The following is a 25,989-nucleotide window of genomic DNA, read 5'->3' as shown; positions in this document are numbered from 1 at the left end:
GGCATCAACTGAGCCCAGCTAACTGCAGAACTGTGAGAGGCAATAAAATGGTTGTTTTTTCAAGCTACTATGTTCTAAAGTGGCTTATTATACACTAATAAGTATTTAAAACACTTTGAAATGACTGAAAAGAAAAATATTAAAAATTATTATTTCTTTCTGGGAATCATTGCAGTAAGTATTCTAACTGTATAGAATTCCACTTGGAGTTGGTAAAAAAATTTTTAAAAAGGCATTTTTTTTAAAAAGAAAGCTTACTGACCCAAACTTGATGTGTCAAGAAGAACACAAAGTGAAATATCAGGGGTGCAGAATGGGATAATTTGGGAGTTACCTACAGTAAGTGATGGATTAACACATTTGTTTTCTATAGAGAGAACAAACAAGTGCCATGGAAAAATCACCAGCTTTGGAGTCAGACATGGACAGGGTTAAATCCCAGCATTTTTGCTTGCTTGCTATGGGGTCTTGAGCAAATCATTTATTATTACCAGATCTTAGGTCCTTAGCTCACAAATAGGAATACTAATAGTTCTTAACTTGTAAAACCATTTTATGAATTCAATTATATAAATGTATATAAAATGTTTAGCACAGTATTTGGTGCATAAAAGGTACTTCACAGATCTTTTATTTTATTTTTAAGTCTATTTTGAATGGATACATAAAACATAGCAATTATACATGTTAATAAGGTATCATGTAATGTTCTGACACATTTACACATTGCATAATGTTTAAATAGGTTAAACATGTTCATATCTTTAAATTCCATCATTTATGATGAAAATGTTCAAAACCTTTCTTCAAGCATTCTAAAATGTACAGTACATTATTATTTATATTTACCTTATTGTGCAATAGCACTATCTTACTGTACCTTAGTACCCATTGTTTAATCACTCCCCATCCCTCCCTCTCTTATACTCTCCCAGCTTCTGTTAACCACCATCCTATTCTCAGTTCTATTAGACCAACTTTTTAAAACTCCATATATAAGTGATATCATGCAGTACTTTTCTTTCCATGCCTGGTTTATTTTACTTTACATAATGACCCCCAGTTCCATCCATGTTGCAAATGACAGTATTTCATTCATTTTTATGGCTGAATAGTCCACAATAAGACATTACCTCATCCCAGTAAAAATGGCTAATATTAAAAAGAGACAACAAATGTTGGCAAGGGTGTGGAGAAAAGGGGACCCTTGCATACTCTTGGTGAGAATGTAAATTAGTTCAACCAATATGGAAAATTGTACATAGCTTCCTCAAAACATTAAAAATAGAACTATGCATGAATCAGTAATCTCACTAGTGGGTATAATTCCAAAATAAATGAAATCAGTGTGCCAAAGAGATGTCTGCACCCCCATGTTCATTACAGGCTATTTGGAATAGGCAAGAAATGGAAGCAATGTTAAATGTCCATCCACTGATGAGTGGATAAAGAAAATATGGTAACACACTTAGTAAATCTTATCTCATTTCCCTTCAAAGTTTTCACAGGAAGAACTTAGTTGAAGTGAAGCACAGACTTAGGACACCCTTCTAACAAGACCACCTCCTCCTACCATAGCTCTTCTGATGCCATATGATAGAGATAGTCCCCCAGAACCTCCTGAGGAGGTCATTAAAATGTAGAATTGGGTCCTGCTTATGATAAACAAACATCACAATGTTGATTAAATGCTAAACTATGCTCCTTCTACTCCCAAGTTCACTTGCTGAACTACTAACCCTCAGTAACTCCCAGTGTGACTGCACTTGGAGACAGAGTCTTTACAGCAGTAATTACGTTAAAATGAAAGGCATGAGGGTGGGACTTAATCTAATGTGATTAGTGTCATTATAAGAAGAGATCGAGACACAGACAGGTCCAGAGGGAAGACCAGGTGAAGACACATGAAGAAGATGGCCATACACTAGCCAAAGCGAGGCCTCAGAAGAAATCAAGCCTGTCAACACCTTGATCCTGGACTTCTAGGCTACAGAATGGTGAAGAATAATTTCTATCATTTATGCCACAAGTCTACGGTAATTTGCTATGGTAGCTCCAGCAAATAAACATAGTTACTGTGAAAAGATTAAGATAAATGAGATAGGATAGTAAATTGTAGGTGGTGAAAGGAGTAGAAAGGAAATACTGTAGTGTTCAGTTAATAGAATAAGGAGATGGATGAAAGAGACAGGACTTAGCATTTGGAGAGCTGGAGTCGTGATGGTCATTTGGAATCTGCCTAGGTCAGAGTGTTAGCTTGGTAGGTAAGAGGTTCTTCTATGTACATATAAGTTCAAAAGAAAATAACATTTCTTAACAAAAGGCAAAGAGATTAGACTCTGTCATTTGGGATCCACATTCTTTTGTAAAGTTTTTAAATCTTACAGTACAAATGAAAAGGGAAAATTTTTTGCTATTTTGGGGGCTTTTTCTCTGTTCTTTTAAATGGCATCTGTGATGTCAGCACTCAATGAGAGGTTTCAGGATTTGGCACTCTTAATTCATGTGAGAATGCCAAGTCCACTGAGTAATGAGGATATTAGAGTTACATTTAACATAACATACAAATATTGCATGGGAGTGGGTTAGGGATAAAAATGTCAACTGTATGCAAAATTAACTACGACCTTCTTGATTCATTTATCTTGGCATCAAGATTTCCAGCTGTCTCCTACAAGAGTGTCAGATCTTGGTAACAATTATTCATAAACGGCTTGGGTTCCACAGTGAGTCAGAGCAACTAAAATACTCCGGACAAATACTTCACTTATTTTTTGTTAAAACCCACAGTTTATTCAATTATCTGCATGGTAATATTTCTTAAAAGAGTTATACTTACCACTTCGCATTTTCTCAACGTCTCTCTACGTTGTTGGTGCACACAGGAACTGGCTATATGTGATTAATTTCATGAGTTCTCCCAGTCTTAAAATCAACAAAAGTCTACTTTGTTAAACAGGCAGCCAGCCATTGTATTAAAAAATGGACCAAATAATCTGGGCAATAAGGTAAAACCTTACTGAATCTTTGACCCAGAGTGTTTAAAAATAATTTCTTTTATTGAACAGGCAACATTATATTGAATACGTAATTTAAATTACGGGATATTAAGAGAATGGAACGTGTGTGTTGCATGTGTGTATGTGTCCACATGGAGATTGAATGCAGAGCCTCACATGTCCTCAGCAAGTACTCTACCATGAGCTATACCTCCAGTTCTAAGAACAGTGCCTTTTAATAAATAAAAACACACTTAAAAAATCTTAGCATTTAAATGTAACCTTGTACTTCACTTTAAAATTCAGTGCTAATTATTAACTGAACATTTAAAACTGTGAAGCTGAGATTAAATATGTATTATTTCAAAGTAGTCCTGATGATTACATTCATAAAACACCAGTAGAAGACACACTAATCTATGTTCTTTTACAATTTTAACTAATTTATTATTTCCCTTACATGAGGCTAGCAGTGGAAAGAATTTTTGAGTCCTGCAGTGATATTGTGGAACTCTACCAATACTTCTAAGTTGAGAATTAATACTCAAAATAATAAAACAAAAATACTGTTATCTTCTAGCAGAGGGTAATCCCTATTGTTTTTGTCTAGATTTGCTGATTTAAGTGAGCAGAAACAATTTTTAACTTGGGCAACCTGAATCTAATCTTTGAATATACTAGGAAAAAAATGCCCAACAGACCAGCATGATAGTTTCTACATGACTAAAATATCATGTACTTGAACAAGGAAGACTGGTATGTATTCATCATCCTGGAATGTAAATTAGTCATAAAATCTCAAACTGTAAAAATGCTTGTCATTTGATTTACTATCATTCCCAAAGGACTAGTGAAAATCCTTATATGTCAGTTTAGATGAGAAAAATATTCTTTGCTTCATTTCCTTTAGATTGTAAATCTATTGTTTATATCTCTTCTTTTTCCTTTTTTGGTGGTACTGGGGTTTGAACTCAGTACTTGCTAGGCAGGCTTCTACCACTTGAGTCACAATTCAAGCCCCTAGATCTTTTTTTTAAAAAAAATTTTATCCTTGTTTGCATGACTCTTGAAAGTCAGGGACTCAAAATGAAAAAATGTTTCACATTAGGTTTAATTCTTGACCCAAACTTGTAATGCTGCTGTAAACGTTCAGTAATACTGTGTGGCAGAGTCATTAAGTAGAAGTCCAGGTAATTTCTATAATCTATTACATGGCTCCCATTACTGCACCATTAAATATTGTCAGAGTTTTATTTAGTCTTGAGATATCCTAGGAATTTATCACTCAGATATGGTGTGTGGAGAATTTCAACTCATAAAGAAAATCTTTGCTTTAATTCCTAACCAATAGATCATTCTTCATTAGTTTTGTAATTCACCCCACAGAACTCTTGAAATAAAATGTGCAGAGAAAAAAAATCAATGCAGATAATCTTCTGGATTTTAAGTATAGATAAGTAGGTATCCAAGAACATTTTATTGAAATAAATAAATGAATCAAAAATACTTTCAATTTTATTAACTCTAAATATTTATATTTTAGTTTCTGATACTGACTTTGAATATAAGCAATCTTTTTTTTTTATATTTGGACTAGTTAGCAAACATAAAATAGAGAATAAAAAAATAGCTTGGGAAAAATTATGCCACCAAGCCAAAATAGGAGGAATCGACATTATATTTCCCTTTGATCTTCAAAAGACAAGTGATATACCTTCTATTTTTCTAAGTATACTCAGTTAGTTGCCAAGGTAGTGGCATATTTTTATAAGTCACTTCTGATTGGATCTTCTTTTCCCTAAGTAAAAACAAAGTTCCATCTAAGAATCTCTAGATTAAATGGGATATTTGGAAGACAGGCATTCTTACATCAGAGAAAAAAAAAGCAGAGAATTTTGTAATCATATTTTGTACTTTTATTACTTATTTAAAAATGAGTGGACAAAACCACAAATGTTTTGTTATTAGGACATCTGGATGCCAAAGGCATATCAGAATAGAAGACAATGAGTAGAAAAAATAAATTAATAAAAGAAGCAAAAAATGAAAATAATGTGGTTGAAAGCATGGCTCTATTGATGCAATTACTGCTTCCTTAGCATGTATAAAATGATTTCAAAATTACTGAGAAACATGCAAGAAAGATTTATCCTGTGCCTAGATACCTAGTAAGCTTACACTTGAAAGCTGCAAGGCATGTCCTACCACAAAACAGTGAATTAATTTAGTCCCATTATTTAAGTTAATAATTGTATAAACTGAATTAAACAATGCATAGAAAGTTGATTTAATGCTTTTTAACCTACTGATGGAGGGGAGAAGAGCTTATAAATAATGGGATTCACAACAAAGATGAAGATTTAATTTTAACTGCATCCTTAGTGAATCCCTTAAGAATAGAATCAAATTGAACTATTCAGGTTAATAGAAATAAATTATGATTAGATATAAAGCGCTATTTATACTACTACTAATAAATCAACAGCAGCAAAAAAACATTTAGTGGGCATTTACTAGGCATGTCACACCCCAGCAGATACTTGATTCTTGTTGCAGATACTAAGATTGGGTCTTTCAATTTGCACTCCATACTCATTCTGGTTGGTAGCTAGAAAGCTACAAACTGCATTCCCCTGACTTCCTTGCAGTGAGGCTCTTGCTACATAATAGGCTCTACCAACTATACGCACCATGTGAAATTTGGAAGGGAAAGGCCCTTACTGCTATGAAGCAAGTCAGAGAGATGCTGAATGCTGGCAGTGGCTGGACCTGGACCCACCATTCCAGTGTTCTGGTACCAGCTTCATGTCTGTGACAGACAATTACATTAGCAGTTGGGTCTGAGATGACAGCAAGAATAGCCACCCACCTTGGATCACAATTGCAGCAATGCAAGTGTGAAATTAGTGGTCTTCTAATATCCTTGTCCTTTCACTGATTTTCTTTGCATTAAATCCCTTTCTTCTTGAAATACCTAGAGTGGTTTTTGTCTTCTACATTGAACTCTGATGATACAATTCTTTATATGTATTATTTAAATCTTACTGTGGAATCTCATTATTTCTATTCTGGAAGTGGTGGAAATGAGAAAGGCAAAATATTTTGCCCAAGTCAGAAAGTTAATAGGTGGATAACTGAGGGATTTGAATTCAGATCACCTAACTCTAGTCTGTGACCTGAATCCCTACACTCTTGAACCTCTCTCATACTTTAGATTTTAATGAAGGTGAAGAGAAAGCCCATCTGGCACAATAAGATTCAAATTGAACTTTAAACTTTTGCCTTTGAACTCCAGCTCAAATCAAGTAAAAATTATTAAAAGCTCTGCTAACTTCTCCTTCTACTCATCACTTCTGTATGCTTAAAGACTTTGGACTGACTTAGAAATGCTCATCTTGCACTATATTCAGCTAGCCAGAATAAGATAAGAAGTTTTTTTCTCCTGGGAATTTATTTCTCAGTTTTCAAGCTTCAAACTTTAGTAAGAAAAATGCTTGATAAAATACAGCAAGATAATTTCACCAGTCATCAAAAGGAATAAAAGCCTTGGCTACATTTAGGCTCTAATATATTAAACTCCATGCAGTTTCCCAGCATACACATTGTGTTCTTGGCCTGAAATGCCCCTCCCTCTCTCTTTCTTCCCTTCTCGGTTTTTCTCCCCTCTCTTTCTCTTTCCCTCTACTCCCTCCTTGTTTGAGATCTTTCCCCCAATACTTAGAGCAGATCTCTTATATTCCAAGAGCCTCACCTGACTCTGGTGCTAGGAAATGGGTAACCTGTAGAGGCTCCCATGTTATCCCATGAAGATGAGACTCCTAGTTTACTTCATGATGTGAAAATTATCTATTTCAATAGTAGTCTTTCCTACAGAACACTTAATTCTTTGAAGGTAGAAACTATCTTATTCACCCCTAGTGTCTGGTGCAGTAAATGGCACAAACAGGCTTTCAATAAACATATATTAATCAGAGGAAGACCAAAATTAACAATGGCAGAAGAGCTATGAGACTAGACAGATTGATCTTCCTCAAGTGAGAAGACAAACTGGAATATCAGTAAATAAATTGAATACCTCCAAGTGTTAAGTTGTTAACAAAGTCTGTTAAAACAGCAGTACACACACAGGTTATTTAACCCCTTCCCCCAGAAAAAGGACACATAGTCTAAGATATCAATATCATTATGGGCTTCTATTACAGCAAATGATCATGCAACAGCTGAATAATAGATTCTTTATTAACATAATTTAAAGGCAATACTCAGAAAATCTCATGACAATGACCTTAGGGAAAGCTATGCTGTGTGTAACTGCTGTAGGTTTTATAATTCCGTTTTGTAATTAGTAGGCAGTAGATCTTAGCTCTTAGATGGTGATTATAACAGTAACCAAAAAGTTAATGTGTAGCAAGCAAAAGGGAGAACTTTGCACAGAAAGTTTTGTACTGATATTCCAAACAAAGAAATCATTTTTGTTGTCTTACCTGCAGTAGTGATTCATTTACCAAGTAGATTAAGTTATTTGCAATTTTAAGGTTGATGCCAAAAGGGGCCAGTATTTATCATTAGGAGGATTACTACGTATTACATAATAGATTATAAGCATAATGTACGATGGACTACTACGGTGTGGTTGGGTAGAGTCCAGTGAGGCAGCAAATTCTCACATTTGTTTTCACTTACTGGTGCTCTTCCCTCCTATGCCAGATTGACTTTGTTGTCATAAAATAGTGATAGCAGCACAGTGGCTGGCAGGCAGGAGGCAGGGGCAGAAACATTATCAGCAGCCTTCATGGAAGAACAATTTTCAAAGGACCTGTTGAGAATTTGTATGTAGCCTCATTCCAGCCTTAACTCCCACTCAGACCACAGAGTAATGAGAAATATCACTGGTTGGGAAGACTGTTCTGTACATAATATGACAGTGTCAGTGAAGAAGATTGAAAACCACCAAACAAGACTACCTTAAATGCTGGTTTGAATTTTAACAAAACATAGAATTATGTAGGAAAACGGAATTATTTAAACACCTAGAAACAAAAATGGTATCTAGCACAATTTGTAGGTACACGGTACACTAGAGACATGAGCTACAACATAGTGAAATATAAGTGTCATAGGCCTGGGGGAAGGGGAGGGAAAAGTGGACAGTTAAAGCATTTAATGTTATTGTGGGGTATGGGGTGTTACATAATAAACAAATCTGTGGTGTTTTAAAGAACCAGCCATAATTCCCAAGGCAGACTTCCTAGAATGTGTCTACATGATAAAATGGAAAATTGGATGCTACAGTGATTTGATGCCATTCCACATAGTAATTTTGTATAAATTAAGCAAAATAAATGTTCTTATCAATAACTACAGATACCCTCACTGAGAGCACAGCCAAAGCCTTTTGTGGAATGACATAAGTACACAACACAACTGAGTGGTGTACCTCAATCTCAATAATACACATTTTTTGATGATCAGGGGCCTCTTTGCAAGGGGCTAAACCATAGGAGTAAAATCAAATCCAAGAAATATCATCTCTAAATATATTTCAAGAAGTTTAAATAATTATTCTCAGTAACCTTTTGCCCAACATAAAATACTATATATAGATTTCAACTCTATGTCTGCCTGCTCGCCTCACTCCTTCCTTTTCTTCCACAACCATTTGTCAATAATCCATCAGGTTATTGATAATCAGGTGCTAAATTCTCGGGACACAAAGAAAACACATAATCCCTGATCTCAAGGAGCTCACACTGGAGCCTGGCGAGGGAGAGCAACATAGAAACAAATAATTGTTTTACAATATGTCAAGCACTTCAACAGGAGCATGAATAGGAATACTGGGGACAAAGAAGAGACAACACTTGTGATTTTGTTAACCACATGACACAGTATCATTAACAGGGGAAGTAAGAACTATGCAATCAAGTCATTCAATGAATACTGAGGTAAGCACAGTGAAGTCAGAAAAATCCTTAGTGGTTCCAGGGGACCCCTGACCTTCCTTCATCCCCTGAGGGGCTCAAAGGCTTTTTGCTGCTGACAGTGAGGCAGGCTGATTGTTGAGGAAATTCTGAGAGATAACTAACTTCATGTTTTTCATCTAAAACTGAAGGTACAAGTGTGTGAATAAAAACGCAAGTAAATAAGGATACAGCATAAATAAATATCCAATCATCCTAATATTCTTGAGGAAGGCCAAATATTCTGATTTGATATCCCGTAATATCTTCCACCACACTTAAATCTACTCTTGCCCTTCATTCTATCATGGACTCTAGAGAAGTTCAAGAGTGTACAGAAAGGCAGTGAAGCAGAGAGTTTAATTTTAGACCCAGACTTCCTGGGCTCAAGGCCTTATTCTATGTTGTAGCTGGAAGACTTTGGCAAAGTGGCCTAATTCTTCCGTGCTTCAGTTACTCATCTGTAAATGGGGAAATCATTTACTAACAGGTGAGTTAGTATACATAAAACACTTAGAACAACGCTTGGCATGTGGTTAAGTGATCCCTACAAGTTAGTTGATATTGCCATCATATATGCAAAAATAACAAAATCAATAAGCAGATGGTACAAAGGAATTAATACAAGTAAATTCTACAGCAGAGACATGCTTTAAACTTAGCCATAAAAATAACTACATTAAGTTTCTAATGATATCAAATAAGAATCTGTCTCTTGTAAGATTTAAAACTAATAACCATAGTTTGGATTTCATCTACCTTTTTCTTTCAAATTTTTTCTTAAGGTTTCTTTGAGACAGAGTTTAGCTATGTATGTAGCTCAGGCTACACTGAACTTGACATCCTCTTGCCTCAGCCTCCAGAGGGTTGGGATTTCAGGCATGTGCAACCCAGATTTCCTCTATTCTTAAATCAGGGAGAAAAAAAAAGATGGTACCTATATGGTAGAGGAGGTATTTGACATTTAAAACTAGAGTCAAGTTTCTTTAAAAGCTTCACATAATCTGCAAAATGTTTACAGTATATTTGTTCTTGAAAACACTGGGCCTAATGTTTTCCTTCTGTCATGTTGTTCCTCCGTTTTCTCTAGTTAAAACAGAAATGCCCATAGTGGTCTAACTCACGGCAGTTGAACTTAACAATTTTCACAGTGAAACCAAAATGGGCATAGCAGTAACCTTCTATGAATGAAAAAGAAGATGAATTTGATTGGTCATCAATGTTTTATTCTTCCTTGTATGTCCTCTCTAAGGACTTTTAATTAGTCACCTGAAAGTTACTTATTACCTTGAAAATGCTTAGTCACTGGTTAAAAAATGAAGCAGTGTGCCGACCAAAGGCAAGAAAGAGTTCAGGGTCAAACTGCAGAGAGCAAAGAACAGTGAGTGGATGGTTTCACCTTCCTCCTCACTTTTGCACAGCCAGGAAAATGAGGCAACTGGACAGGTGTGATTGTTAGTAATGAAAATGCAATATGTCAAGTGCTTTAGGTAAGGAGACACGAATACCTCAAGTTAGAAAAGGTAGTGTGTCTCTCATACTTGGTATCTTATCAAAGCAGCGTACCTACACATGTGCCAGGCTTGATGCCTTTTCTCAGCTGCTCTTTTCTATAAGGAACCCACAAACACAATAGACCAATGCTGTTGTGGAAATTCTTTTACCTCCTGGTTTACACAAATAAAAGCACTATGAGAATATCACTTTGTTTTAAATAATATTTAACCCAGAGAAGTTAATATTTTATTTACACATTTCTGTCTACTGCTAGAGGATTGTATTTTGATGATATAATCTTATCCAGTTTAGATTATATAGTTCTGGCATGAGCCTGTCTTTTAACTTCTTTCTAGTTAATGACTTTGGGTCCTTTCCTGATTCTTAATCATCTTCACTCAATTATAAATACTTATTTTATGCCCATAACAAATATTTTCATGCTTCATAAGCAGACAGTTAAGTAAAGAAAATTTAATACTCCTAGAGCAAACTAGTCTATTTGGATACTTGTTATCAAAAAAAAAAAAGTTAAGACATATTTTGGTGAATATATTGCAATTAATAGAAAAACAGTGGTGATTGTACTCTGGATTTCAAGTACCTTTGCCAACCCCTTAATTTCCTATTCTGGTAAGATATCAAGCAATGATCATATTCATTTAAATTAATATGTAAGCATTACTTAGCACATCACAGTAAAGGACTACAAAATAAAGACAAACTCAGTAGGGATGGAACAAAACTTTGATTTTACTTTATATTGAACGTAGGGCAGGGGAAGTTTTGCTTGCACTGATGTAACATGTATTCTCACTCTCTTCCTATTGTCTCAGCTAGCTTTTACCTCTCAAAACTCAGCTGAAAAACGGAGTCATCAGGAGTGGGCATGGTGATGCATGCCTGTCATCCCAGTACTTGGGAGACAGAAGTAGGAGGGTTGTGGTCTGAGGGTAGCATGGGCAAAAGCACAAAACTCTATTTGTAAAACAAACTAAAGAGCAAAGACAGGTCTGGGGGTGTGACTCAAGTGGAAGAGCATTTTGCCTAGCAGACACGAGGCCCTGAGTTCAATCTCCAGTACTTCCAAAACAAAAAGAGAAAAAATAAAAAAATAAAAAAGGATCTTTTTTTTTTTTTTTTTTTTTTTGCTGCCAGGTAACAGAAAATAAAGTTTACATGATGAGAAGTTGGGAAAAAAAAAAAGAACAAGAGAAGCAAGTTTAGCTAGCTGTAGTGCTGAGGCTAGCACCTGGATTTCTTACAAGGAAACATGATTTGTTCTTCAGTCATTAAAGTGATACATTCTTGGGACTAAAGAAATTTTAAATAGTGTATATTCCTTTTTGAACTATGAAACATGGTTTTTGCTTTCTATATCAGACAAACAAAAGCAAAAGTTCAAACACTCCTAGTCATGTGTAACTTCCTTGGCTTCAGACCACCATTTCAAAGATGGTGCTGGTTCAGGCAGGATAGCATTTTACCACTTTCTGGCAAAATGAGAAAAATCAGGACATCTAAAGCAGTAGTGAACCAAAAGTTAGCAGGGGGAGGATAGCAGTATTTTCTCACTGACATTGTTTGGAATTATCTGTATATGGCAACAAGGAAAAGCAGAAAAACTTATAGTGTACTATATTATTGCTTTTCAACTATCTACAGAAAATGTAATTCTATTTTGCCTATACCTGCAGCAGAACTCTTCTGTCATTGTCCTTTTGGCACACCACAGCAATGAAGTGAGTTTTGAGTAAAGCTGAATTTATTCAATTGAAGAGTCCCTTATTCTGTGATTAAATGTTGGCTGTTAGTGGTTAAATATCCTTTTAAAACAAAATGACAGTGATGACAGTAAACATTTTTTTCTAATGTTCTCATGTGGCAAAGTTTAAAAAGCTGATCACTACGTCAATCCCTAGTGTTGTTTATTGCATGGCTTGTTTTAGGAAATGTTCCAATTCTGAGAAATTCCACTTTTGAGAGCCATTAATTAAGAAAACTTAACGATGTGAGGGGGAGAGCATCTTTTGGCTTAAGACAGTGATTGTCAAAGTGTGGTACACTGTATCAACAGCAACTGTGTCAAATGAGAACTTGTTTGAAATGCAAAGTCTCAGGCCCTATCTCAGATCTACAGAATCGGAAGCTGGAGAGAAGTCTAGAAACTTGGGTTTTAAGATGTTGACCAGGGAATTCCATTGCTGCAGAAGTTTCTAGGGGATTCCACTGCCTAGGGAATAAGTAGAAAGGCTGAGAAACTGCTGAGGTAAAATGCTTAGAGAGTCTTAAATGATCCTTTAAGGTCATTTTTAGTCCTATGATTTTGTATCTATTTACATTTTATGATTTTCCACAGTTATTAGCCAATACTTCCAAAAAGAAAATTAATCTAAATTTATTCCTAGAGTCTATAATGAATGATTTTACAATGCCTATTTAAAGTGGGATAAATCATATTGAATACAGTCCTTCAACTATAGGGCTGATTACTTTTCAAACAGAGAAGATACCTACTCTAAAGAAACAGTAGAGCTGGGGTTGTCCTCGAGAAATGGAAAAACTTATGGACCTGTAATTCCCTTTGTGGAATGTGGTTTCAGTTCTTAAAATGATTGCTTGAATATTATAGTACTAATGTTTCTGGAAAACTTCCATGAAGAAAACAGGCATGACTATTTAGGATAAGTTATTCCAGCATTTTATTACTAGAGATCCATTACAGTCTTGAGAAAAAAAAAATCACACTTCTACCTATGCTAAATGAGGCAAATATTGGAGATATATTTATTACTGATGTAGTGTGAGGACTACCTAAGGTAAAAGGTATAGAAGTAATCCAGCAAGGAACATGAGTTCCATTTATGACAGGATATGGGAGGGACAATTGCTCCTTAGATTCCTTTATCTGAGAAAGTAACCATTGTTGATAAAATACCAACAGGACTATAATGAATTACAATTTGATAGGTAAATGCCTCCTATTTTCAGGATTTTTTTAAGGCTAATGTAGTGACTTTTGAAATATGAGGATTGAGAAAGAAGAAAAATGATCTATGGAAACCATAAGCTTTCCACATGTAATAGATTTCAGACTTTACCTGAATATAGTCAGCAATGAAAGAATATGCTGGCAGCGATGTACTTCTCTGGCAACTGAAAGATAGGGGGAATACTGGGATGTGGCACTTGAAAGTGAGGCTCATCCTCATAAGGGCATTGTGACATTTTAGCCATATAAAAACACAGGGAATGGAGGAGTACTGCTGCCATTCATTATACATTCCCTCATGCATTTACTCATTGGACATTGAATAAAAGCCAGCAATATACAGTAGGGACTGAAGATACAGAAGTCTATTGTAGGCTCAGGCCTTCAAGGCACTTAGGCAACCAGAAAGGTAAGTCTTGGCCCCATGTGTACTTGTGAGCCACATGTCTATAATAAGTGGTGAGTGCAGATTTGAAGAGCCTGAATAGTATCATTTCTCAGCTGTGAAAGACCCACTGTCTCTGTCATTGTTAGCCTCATTATGTATGCAGTGCATGTCCATGCAGTACCATATACTCCTGGCTTCTAGTCACTCCCTGGGAGGAGGGCATAGGCAGCCTTAACACTGAAAATTTCCTCAAGAAATCCAAGTAATCAACCAAGTCATAGATGGTTCCATGTAGAGAAGCCAAAAACTCCCCCAACTCAAAGACTAAGACTCCTTTGGCCATGTAATAACCCTTGGCTGCAGCTGAATCAACCAGCAAGTCTTTAGATCTCTTAAAATTTCAGAGGTTGCTGTTGTTTACAACTCTCAGCAAGTCCTGAAAGCAAAATAGTTCCTTTGTTGGCCTGTTCAGGAGGTCTAGCTTTTCCTCAAAAGCAGAACCAAAGTCTACAACTAAGAACTCTGTTGTGCCTCAACTCACTAGGAATGTGGTTTCTAACTGCTAGTTGACTATTTGCTTTGTCAGCACCACCTGCAACAAGGCTGAGACAGGAGGATCTTGTGTTCAAGGCCAGGCTGGATCCAGCTCAAAAGAAATTCACTTGCAACATTATAGTTATGTGGCACATACCTATAATCCTAGCAGGGCAGCTGAAGCTAAAGGATTTTGAGGCTAGCCTGGGGCTACAAAGTGCAAGCCTATCTCAAAACAAAATAAACAAATCTCAAAAATGCAAATACAGATACAAGAAGCCTATCTCAGAACCTACTTAACCAGAATCTTCTATGATAGGGCATCAGGCCCTTGACCAACTTTTTCCCATGTCCATGTTAGCTACTATTTACTCTCAACTTTTATAAAATCAACTCTTAGATTTCACATGAGTGAGGTCATGTGGTGTTTTTCTTTTAATGGACCAGAATATCACATGGTACCCTATAAATATGTATGATTTGTATCTGTCAACTTATAAAAGACGCAAACAAAACAAAAACTCAACAGGTAATTTTGACGCATACTATTGACTGCACTAGGATCACGGTTCTCAAGTTTTATGGACACTGGAATCACTCAGGAAGCCCATTAAAGAACATTCTCCACAGGTTCTGAGTCAGTAGATCTAGGGTAAGGTTCAAGAATTTCACTTCCCCTAAATTCTTAGGTGATGCAGGTGCTCAGAAGGATACTTGAGAACCACAGCACCAAGGATCAGTGGGCCAAGTCTATTGGAAAATTGATCACTAGCAAAATACCCCTTGTTGACCATAGACAGATATCATTCTATCTCTCTTTCTAACAGAATCTTGACTTTTTGCAAGGTAGAGCAATCCTATGAACTAACAGATCTACACTTACTACTTCCTCCTAAAAAAAGAGGTGGTCATGGGTCTAAATACCAGCAAAAAAAAAATTCACAAGAAACTGTTGGGTGGAACTTCTGGTTCTGGAAAGGCTTAACGAGCAGGGGAGAACTGACTCAGCTGGTGTTCTTCACCCTTGCCCTTAACTTCCCCCTTCTCAAAGCCTGAAACACAAAAGTGATAACTGAGTTCTGACAGTCATACACTAAGAATGGCTGAGGGCAACATGGAAGAGGAACCTTGGCTCGTCATATTAAGGGGCTGCCATACAGCTTCAGACACCTACCTTCAGACCTCAGATTATGAGGCAGGAAAAAAAAGTCCAATCTTTTAAAGATATTATTTTGAGAGTCTTTATTATTATGACCAGAAAATTCATTTGTAACATCTCCCACCAACCAAGATGGATAACCGTTTTGGTTATCTATGTTCTCCTGTCGGTTATTCTCACATGGCTCTTGGATTCTTCTTACTTCCTCTTGAAATTCAGAATCAATATAAATTCCCTTGAACCTTGAACTACTTCAGTAGACCTCTTATCCTTAAATGAAGCTTGGCATCCCTTAAGGCCTTAGAGTCCTCAAGTGAAGCTTCTCTGACCAGGAGGGTAGAAGTAGTTCTATCTTTTCTCTTGGTACTACTCTTTAAGACCTGCTCCCTCCATGTATGAACTCCTGACTCTCCCAGGCTTGTGCTATCTGGCTAGATCATCTTCTTTGTTTCTTCTACACCTCAGGCTTACTTCTTTTATTTCCTGATGATTTCACACTTTAGATTATAATATTCCTCTCCACTCTGCCTCTCAGCCATAATTCTGGATGACTTCAATGCCACTCAACACTAAAGCCTCTCTCACCTCCTACAGCTATGTATCTCTAGCGACTGATACTGACCTCTACTTCCACACTGGCTAGCTCTTCCATAGATATATTCTTCAGTTTATCATCATGGAGAAAAGAACTACCTCTGAAATTTTTAACTGAGACAAGTATGCTCTGACCATAGTTTCTTCCCTCTGGAAGAGATCACACTGTCTATATCTCAGAAAGGTCTTCAGTTCTGTGGCCCATCTGCTTTCTACCTTTCTTCTAGCACCACTTGTCATCACACCTTTCCTTATTTATAACTTCAACCATTCTCACTAACATCCTCAATTCTCTTCATCATTGTAACCCCTTACAAAAACTGCATCCCTAAGTCAATCCAACTGTTCAACAGAAAAATAGTAAAACCACGATACACATAATCTCCCAGATCAACTAAATCTTAACTATCATCCACAAGTCTGTATTCTGTGATCAGCTCTTTTTTTATAGCTGGTTCAAGTCTCTATTATCTCTTATTAGAAACTCTTGGCATCAGGTGTTTTAGAATTTAGAATAGCAATATGGCATAAATACTACATATTGTTTCATACTCCAAAGAGTCAGGAAAGTAACTCATAATCTAGTATGTTAATATTTCTACACCAGTATGTTTAGTTATACTAACTTGGTTCAATAAAAATGATACACAGTCTGATGTAAGATCGGGTTAGACTTTGCCATCAAACTTATGAGAAACACTAGTTTTTGGATTTTGTTATCACAGATAAAGATGGTAGTTCTGTATCACTATATTCACTCAGGGACAAGAACTATCTTGATTCATTCTTACAGGATATTCTTCATATCCAATTTGTCTCAAAGTTCTATTTCCTTAAATGTCTTTTGAACCTCATTGTTCTGGCTATTCTTACCACATTCATTCAGGCTACCAGAATTTCCTTCTGAATAACCTTAATAGTCATCTACCTAGTCTCTTCCACTCCAGCCTACCTTGCCCTCCTCCACTAAGACCCCTTTGATCTGTTTCCATACTATGCAGAGTGCTCTATAGAACACAGACATGATTGTGCTACTCCTCTGTGTAAACATTTATTTGGATTCCTAATGCCTTTGAATAAAATTCTGATGTCTTAATATGACTCTATTAGCCCCCTGATAACTTTTCTAGCTTATCTCTTATCATTTCCCACTTCCTGGTCAAAACCCGCCTTTCTAACCTATTTTTAGATCTCTGAGAGAAAACTGTTTGTTCTTGTCTTTGTACAAGTTGTTCCCTCTTTGACAATGCACTAGTAAAAATTACAACTCTTCTTCTTCCAAGATAAAAACTAAACTCAAGATAAATTATGAGTTTATATGTGTGTATGTGTATGTGGAGAGGCCTGTGTTAACAAGGGCCAATAAATCTGGGCATGTTCAATCATCTTAGTCATCCTACACTTTATTTCTAATTATCCTTGATGAACTAGTTTTTTTCCTAGGGTGTACCAGAACAAGAATCAATGCACAAAAATTTTAGATTCAAAATCATATTTGTTTTTATCAACTGCTTATACAAATGATAAACATTTTATATGCCTCTTAAAATTTTATTTTATAATCATAAAGTGATATAAACAAGTCACAGAAAGTTTGCAAAAGAAAACAGAGGAATTATTTCCTATTTTCATCATTCTATAAATCAATTGCTATAACTACTACCTCCTAGAGGCTGGCAAGTTCCTTGAAGGCAGAAGTCATTTGTAACCTGTTTACTGCTATGTCCCCAATACAGTGGTTTTAATTTTTAAATAACATAAATATCTGAGTGAAGGATGTCTGACTTATTATTTTTGTGTCCAGAATTTAAAACTCAAACATACTTGAATTTTCTACCATAATCCACTCAGCAACTTTAAGAATTTCAATTTCTGTGCATGCAAAATATTGGCTGTTCTTTCTAGATATAAACAGGAACAGAGGGTCCTGGAAACAGAATATAGAGGTAACGTGAAGGGCAGAGAAGTACATTTCCTTTTCAATGAAGTATAAGGAAATGGAGAAAAACTGATCCTTCATGATCACCAGTGGTATGTGTCAGATAAGGACTGACATCAAAGTGGAGGAGAGGGAAAGCATACACAAGTCTGAGTCATAAGATAAAAAAGGCATCATTCATTTGCTTGAACAATGAGGTGCCTACAAATGACTTCTCGTATGAGTAATATATGTCAAACAATGAAATAAATTTGTCAGTATCTTGTTAGAACTGTAGGTAAAAGCCATCTAGAAAAGTTTCAGATAAGCAAAGAAATAAATTTAATTAGAATCTCTGTTATCTTTAAAGGTTTCAAAGTCATGAAAGTCAAGGAAAAATTGAGGAAGAAGAATTACTCTAGAATAAAAGAGATCACGGAAAAAACGAAGTGAAATGCATGATTCTGACTTGGATTCCTTCTTCCTCTCCCCCTCTTCCTCCCCCTCCCCCTCTTTTTTTTTTTTTTTTTTTGCAGTACTGGGGTTTAAACCCAGGGCCTATACCTTTGAGCCACTCCACCAGCCCTTTTTTGTGATGTGTTTTTTTCTTTTTTCGAGATAGGGTCTCTCAAACTATTTGCCCAGGCTGGCTTCGAACCAAGATCCTCCTGATCTCTGCTTTCTGAGTAGCTAGGATTACAGGTGTGAGCCACTGGTGCCCAGCTTGTATCCATTTTCTATTAAAGAAGGTTGTCGGTTGGTTGGTTGGTTGGTTGGTACTGAGGACTGAACTCAGCGCCTCATGCTTGCTAGGCACTTAAGCCACACTACCAGCACTAAAGAACCTTATTGAGACAACTGATGGAACCTGGAGACTGAAAATTAGATGATGGTAATATATCATTATTAATTTCTTAAATTGGATGCTTATAATGTGTTTTGTATTTAGAAGTATAGGACATAATATTGCAACTTACTCTCAAGTGTTCATTAAAAAAGTTTTTTTGTACTGTACTTGCAATTTTTCTAGAAGTTTGAAATGATTTTTCAAACACTGAAATCTCTGGGTGTGGGTCTGGGCATAAGTATTTTAAAAATTGCCTGGATGATTCTAATGTGCAAGCTGGGCTGGGAACCACTGTTACAAAGCCTTCATTATCATCATTGAGGAAGAAGGGCTATGTACTTTTCCACTAAGTACATGAACCATAATTTATTTAATCAAGCTCTTCCCCCTTTCCCTTCAGAAACCATGTACTGGATTTAGAGCTTTTACATGTCAGGTAAGAAAGAGTCTCATGTGGAAATACGCATGAGCAAACAGACACTGTGTTGTAATATTAATAACAATTATGACCATCTGTGGAGCAATTATTTGGTAGGCACTATACTACCTGATTATACAGGTACTCTTATTTGTCTTAATTTAACAGAATGAGGAACCCTAGGCACAGTGAAATGAGCAACTTGCCTGGAAACGATTTTGATTCTTGTCTACACTATTATAGTACAGGGAAGCAAAGTGCTATGAAGAGACACACATGGACTTCTAATGCAGACTGTGAGTGTCATGGAAGGTTTCTCAGAGGAGGGACCATAAGGTTCATTGTTAGATATGCACATTATTTCCAATTATAACTACCATTCTATCCAGGAACATCTGTGCAGGTAGCTTCCCATTTTGTAGTCCTGCTGCTAAACCCCCTCCTTTGGTTGTATTCTAAGAGTAGAATTCAGGACAAATTTCATGGAACTCCCAAATCCTCAGGTAATCAATACCTGCTGTCTTTTGTTGTATTAGCAATACAAGGACAACCACTTTACCACATTTTTATCTTAAAAATGCTAGTAGAACACAATTTCTCTGATTATTAGTTAAGCTGAATATTTTTCCACAAATGCTTTCTTTAACACATAAATTTAAGATCTTTATGGTTATAACCAAGTATCAGATAACCTCATCAGTGAAATAACATTGTACAATGACTCATAAATACCGTACTTCCATTTATTCCTATAATCACAACGATGACTTTGTCATGACTAGCAGTGGTATCCAGAGAAATCAGATGTCTATATTCATGCTAAGTTCCTTGAACTTGCAAATTTACTATGAGCTCTATGAAAACAGAGGGCTTTGTCTTGTTTGATTCTGAAATCCTATTACAATGCTTCCAAGTAAACCATGCTTTATAACTGCCATAAAAATATATAGATGAAGTAATGGATGACAGAAAATATAAATTAAACCCATACTTTCAGGACTCTATACATGTTACACATCACATTAGGGCAAATGAAAGAGAAGTAACATACTCTCCTCTTGATATATAGATAGGATGATAATTCAGTTGGTCTGTGACTGTTCTGGCTTATGCTTCTTGTCTTAGAATCTTGTATGACTGGAGCTGCCTTTCAAAAGGATTCCAAATTGGGTAATAAATGTTATGGTCACTATATATTGACAGGGCATTCCCTAAATGGGTAGCAGATCTTAAGAACCAAGTGCTTCTCTCATCAGAAAGTGTATCTTTATGTCATTCTGAATTTCAATTTGAAAACCTAGGAGCAGAAAATGCTTTGGGCCTTTAAGTGTTTTTATAGTACTTGATCATTTAAAGCTAAGTAGCGGTCTACAAATAGTTAATTCCTAACTAAGAGAACATGCCTAGCTCTAACAGTATTCTCTGCTCCCCTTATTGATAAGAAAAATAATCATGAGAAGAAAAGGTAACTTGTCCAAGGTCACATCAAGTATGAATCTGTCACATGTAGAAAGCTATTAGAGCTCAAATTTCTGGTTTGTTTGTTTGGGCAGTATTTAGATTTGAACTTAGGGCCTCATGTTTGCTAGGTAAGTACTCTACCACTTAAGCCACTCCACCAGCCCTAATTTCTGTTTTTGATTGATTCTCTAAACTGCACAGTCACTAATTTGCCATAAAAACTCCAGTGCAGTTAGGTTGAAAAGATTTCTTAATCATTTGATAAATGTCTTTATAAACTGTAGGCAATAATAATCTAGCTCAAATTGTATGAACAAAATCACAATCATAACTTGGTAATATTTTGTTTTGATTTTTGAGAAAGGGTCTCAGCATGTAGCCCAGGTTGGTCTTGAACTTATCTCCTGCCTCAGCCTCACAATGGATTAATATTTGTAATGGTATAAATTTCATGTTACTAAGATTTCAGTTTCACTGAGTAACAGTCTCTATTCAAACCTAAAATATGGGTCCTAAACTATCAAAAGGTGAAGGGAATATTTATAAAATAAGTGAATTTACAATAAACATTTGCTTCTTTTGACAATTAAAAAATAAAACTTGTTATATTTTTACATTTAATAAGTATGTTTGAATTTCATACTAAACTGCACAGTTTTGGTAAGATTTTAGTAGATTAGCATTTTCGATTCTAGCAGAAACTCTTGATGGAGCAAATAAAGTGTTCTCTATAGCAACAGAAACAAGCTGATGGTGATAAATGTAACAAACTATGTCCAAGACCCATATGAAAAAAAGAACCTAGGCTTGCATAAAAGAAGAGGCATACATATATGGAACTGGAGAGACTCAGGATCATATACATACCATCCCCATATTAATTTATAAACATATTGACATATCAGTCAAGGTCCTTTTTGCATCTTGTGAAGGTGGAGTAAAAAACTTGGTAGGACACATATAAAGTTCACTTGGAGGAATAAATTTAAGAGACTAACCAAAAAAAAAAAAACTTCTATAAGTAAAATAGTATTTTGATGGCAAAGACTAATGGAATAAAATTAGAATTCCAGAAGCAGCTGTATATACATACAGCAGACTGTATGTATATATATTCAATAAATGATAAAGAACAATGAAATGATGGGAAGAATTTAATATACAATATTGTGACAGCTGGCTAGATCTATACCTCACACAAAATGTCAAATTCCAGGTGGTTTGAACATTTTAATGTAAGAAAAAAATGGGAGCAGGCTTTTCTACATATGACTTCAAAGACAGAAATAATAAAAAGAATAAAATTTTACCACATAAAATAATCATTAAAATAAATATATATTAAGAATATTCACCATTTGGAGTCCTTTATACTATAATGGCTTAAATTTATCATTTATCTTTTAATTTCATTTAGTTTCTTTTGATACAAAAAAATTTTAATAACTATAAGAAGTTAAAAATACCAACTTTTTCTTTAAAATTTCTTTGTTTTTGGTCTACAAATGACTTTCTAAACTCCAAATCAGGCTGATTTTAACTTTCTAAAATAATTCTTTCATTTTTTTTAATTTCTAGTTACTTAAATAGATAAGAGGTTGAAATATGGTTCTGTCTACTATTAATTATTTGATTTGGGAATGTTATTAACCCACTCGAGTCTCAATTTCATTTTCCTGAAAACTCAGACATAATAATACCAGACTACTGGAGTTGCTATGGCAGTTAAAAAAATAATTTTTACAAAGCATTTATCATGGTAAAACCTAGTACATGAAAAGTGCCAATAAATGGAACTATTACCTTTAATGCCATCACTTTGTATATTGATTTCTTAATTTCACTAGAATATCTTCATGATTAGCAACTTATAATAATGGTATTGTCACCTGCCTTAAAAATACATTTCACATAGCTTAATTGATGCTGTAGTTTCTTGGTTATTAAATTACTTTCAAATCATCATCTATGCCAATCAAAAATATCTTAATTCTCGGACAAATATGTAGTTATATATACAGCATCCTATAATTTGGTCTTTGTTTTTTTAAGAGATAGAGTCTTGTTGTTATATTGTCTAGACTGGCATGGAATTCTGTCCTCAAGAGATTCTCTCGTCTTAGCTTCTGGAGTAACTAGGATCACAGGTGTGCTCCCCTGTGCCACTGTGCCTAGCTACACTTTGGTCTTTTAAAGTTTCAGTGTGAGTTATCAAATGGCTAATTAACATTGTAATCCCAGAATATTAAATAGTTTCTTATGCACCAGAACTGCTGAGATTCTGAGCTTGAACTACAAGTTTTATAATACTTCTTTATCTTACCTCTAACAGGCCATCCTCTGGCAGATCTGTACAGTGAACAGCATTCTGGATCTTAGTTTTACCAAAGATTGCTCTGAGAGTTTCAGGGCGCAAATGCCGGGCAATTTCCTGTTAAATACACATTTACATATACATTAAAGTTAGTCATGTGGCGTTAATAAAAAAATTTGCTATATGAAACACAAATTATTTACACATGGTAGACACTGTGTGTGCTGATTTTTCTTGAAAGCGACATGAATGCATGAAAATTTTGAGCACTGAAAATTTTCCATTTACTTATAAGCCTTTTTCTGTGGCCCAATGTAGTCCATTGTAATTTATGTCAGAGGGCAAACAATAATTACATTTTTATCAATAGATTAATGGAATCGCACAATGGTTCATCATATGAATTTATTTTATTACTGTGAAAAACCTCTGTATTTTATAAACAGTAAAGATCTTCAGGACTTGACTTAATATGAGCCAGTTTTGATGGTATTAAAAGACTTCATTTTTTAAAAATATTACAGTTGTACCTGTTTAGTACTACTTCATCTTTAAGGGGGAAACAAGTCACAAATAGCCCCGAATTTAATGAGGGCTGAGGGTTTTTACCATAGAACACAACAAAACAAGGGGAAGTACAGGGAATGATAACAACTTTGGACAAAAAGCCTTAAATTGAGTAAGACAGGAAGCGAGAACCTAGGGGGCGGAGGTAGAGAGAGACAGTGAAAAGGTAGGTTAATAGATTTGAGCCCAGCTAATGGGATGGATGTTCATGAGGTAGAGGAAGTAAGCTAGAAAACTAAGAGATAGGATGTTTGAGATTGGGCTTAAAAGGTGTGGGAAAAGGGGGTTATAGGGATAGATATTAGCCAATTTTAATTAATAATGATGGCTGGTGCCAAGTTGAGGGCAAGAATGTTGAAGAAAGGAGAACAACAGATTGAGAGGCCAAAGTATTGAATGGATCACCTCTATGGATATGGAAATCAGGAAGAATTGTGATAAGTGTGGTTATGGTGCAAGGACGCTGAGCAACATTCACAATCACTTATTTGATTACAGCCCTGTATCACATAAGGATATTTTGGGTCAATAACATATGAATGTGGGACCATAAAAATATAATGGAGTTGAAAAAATTCACTATCACCTAATGACAACGCAGCCATCACACTGTGGTATTGGTATAAACAAATCTATTCTGTGGCTAGTAATATGCAAGTGTGGCACATAAATTATGTGCAGTTCATAAGTACTAATAGATACTTGATAGTACTAATAAAGGGCTACTATTATTACTAAAGGACTGTTTTATGTACACTATACTATTTTGTATTTTAGAGTATTCTAAAATCCTATTTCTTTTATTTTAGAGTATTCTATAATATTCTTTTTATTTTAGAATTTTACTTCCACTTATTAAAAAAATTAAAGTAACATGCTATGTTATACTGGCAAGAAGCATCACACATCTTATGTTTAGGCTGTCATTTTAGATCCTTTCAAAAAGGTATTGATATAATGATTTTAGTTTTGATCATTACAGAATATCACACATGCATAAAATGTAAAAATATTAAAGTGAAATACTAAAAGTGGAGTAATCCCTCATAGATCATTTTCTCCTTCCATTTTCTGAATGATTTCCCCTAACTATTCCCAGCAGATTCATGTTCCTTCTGTTCCTTGTGCTCTATGGTGAAAAAGCAAACAAAACATCATATATATAATCATCCTCTGTTAAAGGAGCAAAAAATGATTATCAGATACATAAAGGCAACACAAAGTACCAACATACAACTCACTCAACCATGAACGATTCTTCAACGTTATTGCAGTATTTGTAACTGATAGGCTATACTGAAAAAATTTGACTCTAAAGAATATTTATTTCCACAGAGTCAACAGTCTTCAAAACTCCACTAAATTCTCAGAATATTCATTCCCCCATATACCCTTGCCTGCTCAGCTTCACCAAGTGGTTGGTTATTTTACAGTTTGCCATAAATACTAAAAATTCTGCTCAGGTAATCCTTCAGTGGGAGGAAGAATTCTGGCTTAGAGAATGACATCTAAGAAATAGAAAAATGCTCCAAACAGAATGGCAATTAGCAAAAAACTGAAAACAAAGAAGAGAACCTTTATTTAATTAGTCTATGGCTGTGTGCATTTTAAAGAATGTCATTGTTTACCAAATTGGTCTATCCAGCTGATAAAATATGTCTGGAAAAAGAACAAATTGCTTTCATAGTAAGCTGTTCTGTTTCAGTTCTCCATAATATGGAGAGGCATGTAAACATGAAAATGACCTTCCATTTAAAAAACAAATTAACCTAAAAGAGATGTGAAATCTACTAATTATAGAACTTTGAAGATGGAGAATTTTGTGATCAAATATAAAATACTTTCATATAATCTCCCTATATAGCTATCCTTACCTCAACTAGCAAAAACCCCTGGTCCTCCTTATTAACGTTTATACTCTCTCTTCAACAAAATTAGAGATAAGGGCAAAACAGTTCCTGCTTGGAAGTGAGGGGGTGGGGGTGTGAGGGAGAGGGTGGGGGGAAAGTGAGGGGGCAGGGGGAAGGGGGGAGTAATGACCCAATCATTGTATGCACATATGAATAAAGGAAATAAAAAAAACCTTTCATATAATGATTAGTATATTATGGATAATCACTAAGTCACTAGTTTAATTCCAAGGAAAAATTTAAGTACAAGGAGAAAAATTCTTCCCTAAAGTATAGGACAACCATATTAGCAGTGACATAAATATTAAAAGAGGAACTGGCAGAGTTTCAGTCCTGGCAAATCTAAAATAGCTGTAAAACAAAAATTTTAAACAAGGGTAATAAAAAATATCAAAGGCCAACAAAGCCACCATAATTAAAATAGAAAGTAT

The 25,989-nt window shown here is 35.3% G+C and overlaps 1 protein-coding gene across 2 annotated transcripts in view; it reads right to left on the bottom strand.

Annotated features, from left to right (window-relative positions):
• Nucleotides 1-25,989, bottom strand: part of Nme7 (NME/NM23 family member 7) — a 191,420-nt gene that overhangs the window by 18,884 nt on the left and 146,547 nt on the right. For both annotated transcript variants that reach the window (XM_074047543.1, XM_074047544.1), the window contains one exon: nucleotides 23,091-23,198. In XM_074047543.1, coding sequence (XP_073903644.1) covers nucleotides 23,091-23,198 — 108 coding nt within the window. The remainder of the gene's footprint in view (nucleotides 1-23,090; nucleotides 23,199-25,989) is intronic.

The sequence above is a fragment of the Castor canadensis genome, chromosome 11 (genome assembly GCF_047511655.1).
Source record: "Castor canadensis chromosome 11, mCasCan1.hap1v2, whole genome shotgun sequence".
In the NCBI taxonomy this organism is placed as follows: Eukaryota; Metazoa; Chordata; class Mammalia; order Rodentia; family Castoridae; genus Castor; species Castor canadensis.
Note: the sequence above shows the minus strand (reverse complement) of the source record. Positions and strands in the feature narration are given on the sequence as shown.